This window comes from Diabrotica virgifera, chromosome 7 (genome assembly GCF_917563875.1).
Source record: "Diabrotica virgifera virgifera chromosome 7, PGI_DIABVI_V3a".
Classification (NCBI taxonomy): domain Eukaryota; kingdom Metazoa; phylum Arthropoda; class Insecta; order Coleoptera; family Chrysomelidae; genus Diabrotica; species Diabrotica virgifera.
This window is the reverse complement of record NC_065449.1, coordinates 27875471-27889577: the sequence shown is the minus strand read 5'-3', so window position 1 is coordinate 27889577 and position 14107 is coordinate 27875471. Positions and strand designations below refer to the sequence as shown.

General features: G+C 34.1%; 1 protein-coding gene across 3 annotated transcripts in view; it reads right to left on the bottom strand.

The window, feature by feature from the left end:
- Positions 1 to 14107, bottom strand: part of LOC126888230 (zinc finger protein 239-like) — a 73878-nt gene that overhangs the window by 4510 nt on the left and 55261 nt on the right. The window contains exon 5 of one of the 3 annotated variants that reach the window (XR_007699463.1): positions 8394 to 11400. The exons of 1 other annotated variant lie outside the window; for it this stretch is intronic. Coding sequence is in view for 1 of the 2 variants with exons in the window: in XM_050656300.1 (XP_050512257.1) it covers positions 11201 to 11400 (200 nt within the window). In the remaining variant the exon portion in view is untranslated. The remainder of the gene's footprint in view (positions 1 to 8393; positions 11401 to 14107) is intronic. One more of the 3 variants, XM_050656300.1, reaches the window with a different exon arrangement.

The window sequence follows — 14107 nt, the reverse complement described above, 5'->3', positions numbered from 1 at the left end:
ACAAAATTTTTAAAGTTATTGTAAATGTTTATAAACTAGTATTTTTTACTATATTAGATAATTTTTTATCTTTTCTTAATATATTTTGATAGGATCACTTTTCTACTTTCATTTGGCATACGCAGAATTATCCTATCTTCATTATTTTCTGTCATTTGTTATTGCAAAACAAAGGTCTCTGGGATAAACAAATAGAATACCTAACTTTTAAACTAATTAATGGATCGGTCTCAAATTTTGGGAGTTTATGTACCCCAATACCCAACTTTGAGTAAAGCGAAACACTACAGTTCTAAGTTAGTTTTAGGAAAGTTATTAATAAATAACGATTTTCAGTTATTTTGCAGTTTACGAAGCAACAAATTAACTTTTTGACTTTCAAAAATCGTCATTTTGAAGGTTTTTCAATGTTCTAAAAAAATAAATTTTGTAATTTTATGTCAACTATTTAGCTTTTTAATTGAGTGCAAAAAATGGAAAAATCGCGTTGATTGCACCAAATTGTTAATAATTAAAAAACACGAACTCTAGGCAGGAAACATTATGGTTTTCATCCTATAGGTCAAGTCCACAATAACTAAAAAAGTAGTCAGCTACCTTGATATTAATTTCATTGTCCCGAACATGGTCTATTTCTTGCTTATTTCCCTGGCTGGAGTATTATATCAGTGCGACGACACGAATGTTATCTCCTTGTAATAATACAGTTTGAAAATCCCAACTCTAACTCGATTTCCTACTGGTAATCTTTAGTTTCTGCAATATGTGCAATATTGATGTGATCAGTCAATTCACCGTCTTTGCGGAGCTTCTGGCGGCCCAATAATCACGAAATTTATGACTTCCGTTCTTTTTGGATGGATAGTGTTAGGTTTAAAGATAACAGAATGCTATGTTTGTTTTATTTTTGATATGAATGCAATTTCTTTTATTTAGAAACGAACGCCCACTTCTATTTCATTGATGGATGAATGATGAATATACATATTTGTTATTCGATTTTAATTTTTAAATACAAATATTTGTTGTACAGTATTTTTGCCGCCCCATGGGGCGTCATTTGATAGGGTTAGGGGAGGCAGTTGCCCCCTCCCCTGAAACTGAAAATGACTGAAATTTACAAAAAATACTTTCAGTTTTCATCATTACATCATAATATATTATATAATGCTTGCCCCCCCAATCAAAATTTCAAGCCCCTGTGCCGCCCTCTCACAATTTGCCGCCCTAGGCAGCTGCCTACATTGCCTAATGGATAAAGCAGCCCTGGCGTAAATTGTAATTATTAAAGTTTATCGAAATCACATTTTGGAAGTTAATAAAACTGTCATTCATAAATACTATTGAAAATAGTTTCCCATTGTCAGTTAAGCCGATTAGACGAACAATATACTTTTGTGCAACTGATTAACATTATACAGGGTGTCTGCGTAACTTGGAACCATATGGGAAACTTTTTTAATATCAATTTTACGAAAAAAAGTCATTCTTTATAAAGTGCTCTGCATAGTCTAAAACCTAAGATGCAATTATCAGATATCAAATTTTGTCAACAGTATACGAGGTATGTCAAAAAATATGAATTTCGCTGAAGAGTAAAGTGCCTTTATATTTCAAAATATCAAAAAATTTTATTATGAAAAGTTATTTGTAATTAAAAACCATATTCAAATATGCAATAACCGCCTTCTACTTGAAAAAAAAAATCTGAAATTTTCCTAAATTACCGATTCCGAACATCATTTTTATTTATTAGACATGTAATAACTCTTTTATTAATAATTTTAGGAAAAAAGTTATTCTTCACAAAAATCTATGCATGGTTTAAACCTGAAGATGCAACCATCAGTTATCCAAGTTTGTTAATTTTATACGAGGTGTGTCAAATAATATGAATTTATAAAGAATTTCTAAATTATTCCTAAATTCATATTATTTGACACACCTCGTATAAAATTAACAAACTTGGATAACTGATGGCTGCATCTTGAGGTTTAGACCATGCATAGATTTTTGTGAAGAATAACTTTTTTTCCTAAAATTATTAATAAAAGAGTTATTACATGTCTAATAAATAAAAATGATGTTTGGAATCGGTAATTTAGGAAAATTTCAGATTTTTTTTTTCAAGTAGAAGGCGGTTATTGCATATTTGAAATTTTTTGATATTTTGAAATATAAAGGTAGTTTGCTCTCGAGCGAAATTCATATTTTTTGACATACCTCGTATACTGTTGACAAAATTTGATATCTGATGATTGCATCTTAGGTTTTAGACTATGCAGAGCACTTTATAAAGAATGACTTTTTTTCGTAAAATTGATATTAAAAAAGTTTCCCATATGGTTCCAAGTTACGCAGACACCCTGTACCTACTTTATTATCGATAAGATTAAACCTTTTGTAGAAAGATTTACGAGCTGGCGAATTACAACATATTTTCTCTCTCTTTGACTCACGTACACTACCATTTGATTTTAGATTTATTTATATCAATTTACGCCCTAATTAAGCAAAATTCAGCGTTGGCGCAATGATATGAAATTAGTATAATTTCGAGACGAATCTAATCATATAAATTTTATTTAATTTGAGTGACATAAGATGTGTGCGGTGTCCTTTCACACATGTGAGGATTTTCTCCAGTGTGTATTGTTACGAAATTACCTAAATGACCCTCAGAGCCTTGGGGTACATCTTTTCAATATGATGCAAGTCTTCGAAATGCCGCCCCTTAAATATTATTGAAATTTAACTTTTATTTTTACTAAAAGAACCTACACAAAATGAACGAAAATTTTTATTTTAAAAAACATACTTTAAATTAAATGAAATATATGTATTAACACTACATTAAGTGGGTAGGCGCAAAATTTGCTTGTAATGCTTTTTAAATGCGTTCATTTTTTTCGTATCCTGAGAAAACTAATTAGTATTTTTGAAAAATATAAATGCAGAATAAAAGATTACATTATTACCTAGTGGCGAAAGTCCCTGAAAATCTCTATAATTTCTATTTGAATAGGTTACAGTTACAGGGTAAAAAAAAGAGAATTGAGTGTAATTTTTAATTTCAAATATTTTATTCAAAAGAAACCTTTTGTTTGTTCTAAGGGACTTTCAGCCCTCGTTATAATGTATTCTTTCAATCAGCGTTTAAATTTTTCAAAAATATTTATTAGTTTCGAAACTAGATGAGGATTCGAAAAAAAAATGAATGCATTTAAAAAGCGTTGCACGCAAATTTTGCGTTTATGCTCTTAAGTAACATTTACAAAAATTATATTTTACTCTTATGACTTTAATTTTGGCAAACTCGTCAATCAGATTGGTGTAGTCTAGTGGGGATAGATAGGTGTAGCAGCTAGTGAGAACTCTATTGAAATAAGTGCTAAATTTTTTAGTTTTGTTTGTCTTACGGAGCTTCGTAAATAGTTTTTAATTTTGAAAAACTTCTTTCCCCACTAGCTACCGAGACAGGGAGTAATTCTTAGTTTACAACTACATTTGGGTATAAACAAATGATTTCATTTTGGCACAAATAGTTCAAAACCTCTAAAGTTTTCATGGAGTATGTATGGTATCATTTGAAATATATCACGCAATTCTTTTAGAAGATCATTATCATCAGATTTTTTTTCTTTCTCTATTGAAATTATTTAATGAAGATTCATACAATATTTTTCTAGTGTTTCATCATCTATTTCCCTCAATTCAAAAATATCATTTATAAAAATTTAAAATTTTATGGGTTTCTAGAAGCGAAAATCGATCAATCAAAGCATTAACGGCAATGTCTAAAATATAGATGAACAAATTTATTTCAAATTTAGCTTCCTCTGTTAAGAGATCGTCCACAGATTTTTCGTAGTCAAATAAACGCTTTTTTCTCCTGGCTCGAATTTCACTTTCAGCTGGAAATTCGGAACAAAATTTTCTGCAATTTCGTTAAATTTTCATTTGGTCATTAGCCATATTGTCTGTAACTTTTCATTTTTTCTATAGTTTCTGACAACATTTTTACTTAATCTGACATTTTTTTTATTTTACTGTTTATGCCACCCCCTTGTGGTGCCGCCTGATGCGACTGCCTCGCCGCATCATAGCACCGCACGGCCCTGATGACCCTCAATATTTGTTTATGACGAACGCGACCGCTGGACGTCACACTGTGATGCCTAAAACGTGGTCATGAACATTTAAAAGCGTATATTGTTTATACACTTCGGAATTACTTTCGTTTTTGGCATCGCTGATTACGAATACGAATCTAATATTATTTTTTCTGAGAAAACAAAATGACGGATCCAACATGGCGGAAAGAGATTGAAAATATCAATCAAAACGAAAATTTTTTTGTCAAATTTTATAGTTTAGCGTCGCTGGTGTCTGGTGAACGCGCCCATTGATTGGTTATCTATTTAGAGTATTGTAATCGCCAACCAATTATACATCTATAACTATAAGTCGTTTTAATATGCAAATACCCGTCAAGGAATACATAAGTTCAATGTACTATAATAATCACAGAGGTACGTTTTTCTCTGTCACTTCTATTCCAACTGTAATGCGTTACGAGAAAATTCGATCTGTGACGCACTGAAAAAAGGGTTTGGGATGATCTATATGTTTAGTTTGTGAATATGTTACGTTTAATCTTTAATAAAGCCGTGGTAACGTATAAAATAAAGTAGATATCGTAGTTAAATGTTAAGTGTTTATTGATTTGTAAAGTTAGTGTTTGTAAATAAAATAATATTATTAAGTATTTTTATTTAAATATAAGTGTGGTTAAAAATAAAAATAATAATAAATAAATAGTAAAGTCAATCGCGCAACAGTATTCTCAAATGACATATCAAAGTCTCTGCTTTACTAAAGTGCGTCAAACAAATTTCACACTTGTACAACCGGACTCAAACGACTCGTGTACTTGGCGAATAATCGTCATTTGCTTATACTTGCTATGTCGTGTGAGTGGGTTACTTGTACATACAATTATTTGTCACTCGTTGCCACTCGTTCGTCTTCCAACTGTTGTCGGTAAAAATTACCTGAGTCATAGGGATCACGATTATTCGCACACTTGCGAAGTACATACTTGTCTATACTTGCAGAGGCGGTCAAACCAAATGTATAAATAATTGGCATTTACTGCGACTATTCCTTTAGACCAGTGCATTTAGCACTAAAAACACCGGAATAAATCGATTTTTAAATACACCACCTAGAGACTTGTTAGTTTTGCATTGTGTTCAGGATGATGTCAGGAAAAAAGTCTACAATAGAAAAATGGGTTGAAATGTCTAATTAATAATTGCTTTTAAAAGTTCTTAACATGCATTAAAAAGTGCATAAACATGTCAAAATAAGCATATTAAGGGCCAAGTTTTGTTACTCGCGTGATTTTTGAGGTCGCTGAAGATGATGACTACGCTATCAGAACCCTGGTGCACCTGGTGCCCAGGGTCACTGCTAGGGCACGTCATCTGGAGGTTCGAGGGCTAACGGCCCTAAATTGATGCAATCAGTTTACTTGGAGGTTTGTGGAGTCGCTAAATACGAATATGACATCAAAACCGACCCCCGTAGCCCCTATTGCCCAGTGTCACTGCTGTAGCACGTCATCTTCTGGAGTTTCGAGGGATTTTGGTACTAAATTAATGCAAACGGATTATACGGGGGTTTGGGTGCTGATGAACACGAATACGCCATCAGAACCGACCTCCCGACCACCTGGTACACAATGCTAAGGCATGCTATTTTCAGGAGTTTGGAGGGTTTTTGGGCATCAGGTGCAACGGGGGGTCGGTTTTGATGGCGTATTTTTGCTCAGCTACCCCAAAAACTCCCGAGTAATCTGTTTGCATAAATTTAGTGCCGAAAACCCTCTAAACTCTAGATGACGTGCCTTAGCAGTGAACCTGGACACCAGGTGCCCCGATGGTCAGTTCTGATGGCGTATTCGTCCTCAGCGACTCAAAAACCCCCGAGTAACAAAATCTGGCCCGAATATACTTATTTTGACATGTTTATGCACTTTTGGATGAAAGATGTTGCAGATTTAAGTTGTAACGGGAGATGGTTGTAAAGTTTCTTTGCGGAATATAATATAGATTTCTTTACTAAGTCAGTAGATGGAATCGGTAAATAAATATGAAAGATTGAATTTATGGTTGAGTAAAGATGATTGGGCCTTGCTGGAAAGACATGAAGGTGTTTACGAATTAAACAAACCGTTTCTAGAATATATAAAGACGGAAGTGTTAAAATTCCGTGATCTCTGAAGTAACTTCTGCAATGCGTAGATCTTCTGAGGCCAAACAGATATCTTATTGCTCTTTTTTGCAATTTAAAAATAACATCAAATTGAGCAGCTGTACTAGAACCCCAAAAAGGAAGACCATATCGAAGATGCGACTCGAACAACGAAAAATATGTTATTTTAGATGATGCTAAATTGAGTTCCCTTGAGACAGATCTTATTGCATAGCAAGCTGAGGCGAGTTTCTTACTTAACGAATGGATATGAAGGGACCATTTGAGATTGCTGTCTATAAAAATACCAAGAAATTTTACAGAATCCATGGTACTGAATAGAGTCAGAACAGGTCTTTATCGTCAGTAGATCCGAAGTTATAGTTTCGTGAAGAGAGGCAATAGTTGAGGTGCTTTAAGTGATACTGGTGTCATCAGCAAAAAGAAAAATTTTCCCATCGATTTTTAAATTAGTGATGTCATTTATAAAGATAAGGAACCGAAAAGGACCCAATACTGAACCTTGTGGTACACCACATACAATATTTTTGAGACTAGAGTCAGTATCATTTGCTCTAACAAGTTGTTCCTATTATTCAAGTATGATTGGAACCAATTCAAAGAAATACCTCGAATTCGAATTCCATAGAAATTTAGTTTTTTAATCAAGATGGCATGATTTACACAATCAAAAGCTTTGGCATAGTCGCAGAAAACAGTGGCAGTATAAAGCTTATTGTTTAGAGCTTGGTAAACCTCATGCAGTACAGAAAACATGGCATCGGTGGTACATTTACTAGTTAAAAAGCCGAACTGATTCTGTGATAAAATGTTGTTATCAAGGATAAAGGACATAAGTCGAGATTTAACGAGTCGCTCAATAATTTTGGAGAGTACCGGTAGTAAGGCAATAGGTCTATAGTTGCAGGCATCAGATTTTTCACCACCCTTATGAAGAGGAATAATAATGGCTGTCTTTAGGCACTCTGGAAATTTACCTTTTTCGAACGAATCATTAATTAGTGAGACGAGGATTTCCAACACATTTTCTGTGAGATTAGAGAAAATTTTTATAGACAGTCCATCAGTACTACAGGATGATTTGCTTTTGATACTATTGATTGTTTGTATCAGTTTAGAGTTATCGACTGGTCTTAAAAATAATGAATTCGAGACCTTTCTTGAATTAGGAAGACAGGAAATGGGATCTTGTTGCGGCAGAATAGTTGATGTTATATTTTTACTCACATTAACGAAGTAGTCGTCTAGACTTTCAGGATTTGGAAGGGAAAATGATTGAGTTGTGTGAGTTTTATTTCGAAGATCGTTTATTATTGACCAAGTTTCTTTTGCAACATTTTTAGAGCTTCCCAAACGATTTTGATAATATGCTTTTTTAGCTGATTTGACAAGTTTTAGATATGTTGTCCTGTACTTCGTGATATATTCAATGACAGAAACATTGGTAGTAAATTTTTTGATGTATAGTAGTGAACGCATATTCTTGGCTGATATGCGGATATCTTTCGTAACCCAAGGTTTCCGATGCTTTGGCTTAATAGGAATTAAAGGAAATGCCTTATTGAAGATGCGGAGAAGCTCTTCTAGAAAAACATTGAAATTATAGTCCACGTCTATAGAAGGAAAGTGCCACTCAGAATTCAAGCATAAATTTTGGAATTTACGAAAACTCCCGGCGGAAAAAATCCTACCTAAACGTCGGGTTTGTGAGGAGGGTTTGCTGAAGATGTTAAACCTCGTATATACTGCTTCATGAACAGATAGTCCCGCATTAATAACTGTAGAGCAGACATCGAGTGGTGAGAAATCTGAGACAATATAATCGATTATGGTAGATGTAGTTTTTGTAATCCTTGTAGGAGAATTAACGTGCCTTGAGAGACTATACGATTCAAATATGTTAGTCAGGGACACTTGGGTAGCACAAGCAGCAGCATAATTAATGTTAAAATCACCGCATATAATTTTTCTGCTTTTATGAGGCAGGTCATCTAACAAATTTAGCAGGTTCTGAAAAAATAGTTCCACGGTAGAGTCAGGTGATCTAAAAATGCAAATAATGTAAAGATTGAGATTTTTATTATAAACTAAGGAAAACTCAAAGAAGGATTCACCTAACAAAAAGTCATATTTGGTTACTACAGAAAAATCATTATTTCTGGATAAAATCAGGGTCCCTCCGTGAGCCGAACTTGGACGATCATACCTGGCAATTGTGGTATATTTTTCTACAAAAAAAGGCTCATTGACTTCAAGCCAATGCTCTGTAATCGCAACTATCGGGGGAAATCCTAATTCCTCCAGAAACAAAAATAATTCATCAGTTTTATTTCTTATAGAACGAATATTAATCAATCAGAACCATGCCAAAGTTGTCATCACTAAAATAATTTGAGGTTTCTAGTCCCTCAGAACACGTCGTGTTATTTAAAAATTTCGCTTTGGAGTGCCAGTGGAGTAATAACTTCGGTGGCATTCCCTTGACTTTTGTAGGTGTATAATCCTTTCCGAAGTGAGAAAGGACCTATAAGCGGCAAGATCAGCTTCCACTTCAGCTGGTCCAATTCCATAGGCATGGTTTAATTCTAGAAGAACTTTTCGTAGTTCTTCAGTCTTCCTAGGTAGTCCTTCTGAAGCCAAAAAGAGTTTCACGCTGGTGTTGGTGTATCCATCATAAAATACAGAAGCAGGCTGATCATGTAGAAAAGCAAGATGTATTTTAATTGCTTTTAAGATATCCGGTTCCCTTAATCTTGCAAGAAGATATCGACTGTTCGAGGTATTAGTTAGTCTAACTCTTGGTGGTGTTAATGGATCCAAATTTATAGATGGTTCCAAAGTATCTTTTTTAATAAAATTGATATGGGAACGGAAAGGCTCTTGAGATTTGCAAATTGTGATGGCCTGCTTGTTTTGTTGTTGCTTGGAATGGAAATTGGATTTTCCAAGCTAACCGGGCTTCTGATGTACTTCGGATACATATTTTGTTCAGTTGAAGTCTTTGGTTCAGAGTATGATGATTCTGTAGACCATTTAATGTTGACACCAGGTGGCCAAATTTCCTTATTAAATAATAAGTCGATATATGTTCTAGATTTTATGCCTATTTTGAATGAGGAACCAGTTGCTGTGTTGGCGTCTTTAAGGAGTGCGTAACATCTGATATAATCCTTAATACCTAGCCTCTCTTTAATGTAGTGAACTATTTGTATGGGGGTGTATGCTGGTGCTATGTTACTAATAACAACAAAGTGGCACTTATCTTCTGAAATTTGTGACTTTCTTTCTGGACAGGTTTGGAAATGTTGAGGATCTTCAGTTTGGGTGCTTGAAGTGACATACACTATCTTTTTTTTTGATACCTCCTTTTCAGTTTGTATAGCAGGTAGCTTGTTGGAAAGATTACTCATCTGATGAGATATTTCGCTGATGTTTGCAGATAGACTTTGTAATCCCAATTTTATCTCGGATGAATTTGAGTCTTCAACTTGAACCTTAATAGTCTCATCGTAACAGCCGAAAAAAACTGACGATATATATTAAGATATCTTGTTGCATCTGCCGAATAGATTTTAAAAGATATTCAGGATTCAGCAGGCTATTTCATTTATGTATCTCCTCAATTTTTTTTGTAAGGTAATCCAATTTGCCATCATTTTTTGTTAATAAATCGTATGTCTCCGTGAAAACAGGCAAACTGTCAGTCACTTTTTTAGTTAGTTGAATCAAGGCATTAAAGTTCTCTTGTGGTATCTGATTTTTTGATAGATTTGTTATTTTTTCATTTAAATATCTGAGGCTTGGCGAATCACATAGTGAACAGAAAAATCTTAAATTTGAATTCTTTGGGTCCAGGAGAGTTTTGGTGATGGTCTTGTTGAATCCGGAACATCGCATACATACATTTCGCTGACATTCCCCAAAACAACGAAGCTTATTATATTTGTCACTTTCGGGAAATTCATGTAAACAATTCTCACAATGGTAGTTTGCAATGGTTATGGTCAAGGTCAATTTGCAATATTAAACTGAGTCGTTGATAAACAAAACATAAAAAAAAATTAAACAAATCTGGCTTAGAACAAATTTCACACTTGTAAGGCTTTTCTTAAGTGAGCATTCTCAAATGCTTTTTCAAACTGTCTGCTAGACGAAATTCCTTAAAACAAATTTCGCACTGTTAAGGCTTTTCATCGGTGTGCAGTCTCAAATGCCGTTTCAAACTAGTTAAATGAATAAATTGCTTAAAACAAATTTTACACTGGTAGGGCTTTTCTTCAGTGTGCAGTCTCAAATGCCGTTTCAAACTAGTTAAATGAATAAACTGCTTAAAACAAAGTTCACACTGGTAAGGCTTTTCTCCACTGTGTATTCTCAAATGCATTTTCAATTTACTTGCTTCTGTAAACCCCTTAGAACAAATTTCACACTTGTAAGGCTTCTCTCCAGTGTGTATTCTTAAATGACTTTTCAAATGTCCACCTTGACTAAACTGCGCCAAACAAATTTCACACTGGTAAGGCTTTTCTCCACTGTGTATTCTCAAATGGATTTTCAATTTACTTGCTTCTGTAAACCTATTAGAACAAATTTCACACTTGTAAGGCTTCTCTCCAGTGTGTATTCTTAAATGCTTTTTCAAGTCCCCATCGTGACTAAATTGTTTAAAACAAATTTCACAATGGTAAGGCTTTTCTCCAGTGTGTATTGTCAAATGCATTTTCAAATTCCCTGCTAAACTAAACTGCTTAAAACAAATTTCACACTTGTAAGGCTTTTCACCAGTGTGTATTCTCAAATGGATTTTCAATGTACTTGCTTGTGTAAACCCCTTAGAACAAATTTCACACTTGTAAGGCTTCTCTCCAGTGTGCACTCTCAAGTGTATTTTCAAATTAAATGTTGTAGCAAACTGTTTAAGACAAAATTCACATTTGTAAAGCCTTTCTTCAGTCTGAACGATTGTATTTTTGTTTAAATTATTTATGCCAGAGAAATCTTCAGGGCAAGCAGAATCTTCATAGTTTAGACTTCGTTTAGGCTTCTTCATAGGTCGTTGTTTTTTACATGAAAATGTAGGTAACGTTCTTATAATTTCCACTCGGTTCTTCTGGGAATAATCTAAAATAAAAAATAACTGAAGTAAGCAATATATACTAATAATAGAAAAATAATTGGCTTACAAAACAAGAGCTAAACTAGAAATGTATAACAAAAGTAGCTGTGGCAATATGGGTGCCGTGTCATGAAGGTGTGCATAGATGTCCACCTTGACTAAATTGTTTAGAACAGCGGTTCTCAATATGTGTCAACATCGTTGTCAGCTGTGATTACGGCCCCCAGATACTTAAAATGTTGTACTTTCGAAATTGAAGGTGTTGACCGTCATATTTTGTCCTATCCTGTCTCTTCGTGTCGTTCTAGTTATACACATATATTTCGTCTTCTCTTTATTAATCCTCAGCCCTACTTCGCTTTTTGCTCCTTGCACCTTGTTGAAAATGGCTTTTGTGGATAGGATGGAGTCTCCAACGAGATTAATGTCATCTGCGTATGCTAGTAATAACTTGGGACCTTGAACCGATAGCAGTTCTGTTTTTATTTCGGCTGACCTCATGGCTTTCTCTAATACAAGGTTAAAAAGTAGTGGAGATAACGCATCACCCTGTTTGAGTCCACTGTTGATTTCCAAGCTGTCAGACAGTTTATTATTTACACGTACTTTTGATATTCCACCCTCCATACAGACTCAGACTTTAGTCATCCGAATGAGTTTCTGTGGTATTGAGAACTCCGCCATGGCATTCCATACTTGGCTTCATTCTACGCTGTCATATGCCTGTCGAAAGTCTATGAAGAGATTGTGTATGGGTCTGTTATACTCCCATCCCTTTTCTAGAAGCTGTCTCAGCGTGAATAGTTGATCTATTGTGGATCTGTTTGCCTTAAAACCGGCTTGATATTCTCCTAGGACATTCATCAGCATAAGGGGTTAGTCTACTAAGAATGATGTTTGAGAGGATTTTATATTTATTATTTGTTAATCTACTGGGCGATAAATATATCTGTTTATTTCTCAGAAATGAATAATGAATGTTTGAGATTAAACACACTAATTAAGCATAATTCAGAGTTGGCGCAATGCTATGAAATTAGTATAATTTTGAGACGAATCTATTCATGCAAATTTTATATAATTTGACTGACATATTTTCCATAAGATGTGTTCGGTCTTCTTTCACACTTGTGATGCTTTTCTCCAATGTGTATTGTTACGAATTTACCTATATGACCCTCATTATTTTTTGTTTATGACGAACGCGACCGCTGGGCGTCACTTCATTCAAATAATAGGGGGACCCATAACAGGTAGAAAAAGTTTACTTCTTCCGTATTAAGAAGAAATCTCACGGAACGTGGCACTACATTCTGAGTGAAATACAAAAATTTAACAGAAAAAGATAAAAACTGAAGACGGGATTCAACCCAAGGTGAAATAAATTAAACGCAACGTGAAATAGAGAAATTTCTATCAAAAATTGTTATTTATGACCCTTAAGATAATACCAAATATTAAAATTTATTGTGCTGTGGATCGACTTGTGTTTTGCCACAAGGTATCGGTAAAGTGACACACTTCAAAGAAAAAAAGAGACACGCTTCAGGCGGCCTTCAGCTGGCCAACCGAGGGTACGATCAGTGTCGTGGTAATTTTATGGTCAAACTACGTTCTGTTTTCATTTTTACATCATGTGTGAATTAACCAACCTACTAATATTTTTACCGCCACCACGGGGGGTGTAACCTTTTTGGGTGTCTTTATTCTTCGGGACATATCCTTTGACCCATTTTATCACAAAGTAAATATTATTAATTTTACCGTCTTGTAGGGTGGTACCTGCGTTCTCTTTCATATTTACTATTTAGGTCACGGTAATAAGACAAAAATATACCCTGTTCGTGACACTCGAGCAGCCAGGGTACTGAAGCGTTTTTTCGACAGGTAATACCTATAAGAGCAAATTGTAACTATTTCCTGCGTAGGATCTGGCGGCCATTTTTATTTATAAACAATTAAGTGTCAAAAATGGCATTTTTCCCTTTTATTTTCAAATTAATGGAAAACAGTGAAACTTATGGTTTTCTTAGTACAAATATCTTTTAGATTATGGAAAAAGCTTTAAAATGACTAACTCTTTTATATCTGATTTTGATAATATTTTTTCATATATTTGTCCTATCCTTGATCAAATCGTTATTCTGGGAGATTTAAACATAAATTTTTTCAATTTAAACTCTCCTATTTTAAACTGTTTTGAGTCTTATGGTCTACTGAAAATTCTTAATGAACCCACCCGCATAACAAGGACAACGAGCACACTTATTGATCCTGTTTTTGTAAATTGTCCGGACGTTGTTGTTAACCAAGGTACTCTTCCCACAGATAATATTTCTGATCACAATCTTGTGTATCTAACGCTTAATCTTAAATCACATAAACCACCACCTAAATTTATAGAATATCGCTGCTTCAAAAATCTTAATTATCAACAATTTTATAATGATTTAATCGAACTTAACTGGAATAACATTTTTAGAATATCAAATATTGACAAAAAGATCGAATACTTTAACACACTATTAATTGAACTTTTTGATGTTCATGCGCCTTATAAAAGATGTCGAGTAACAAAAAATAAAGCACCTTGGTTGACGGATGATATTAGACTTTTGCAGAAACAGAGATCAAAGGCGTTGCAAAAATTTAAAAAAAGTAAGGATCAGGAAGACAGAGATAATTATAAACTACTAAGAAATAGAGTTGTAA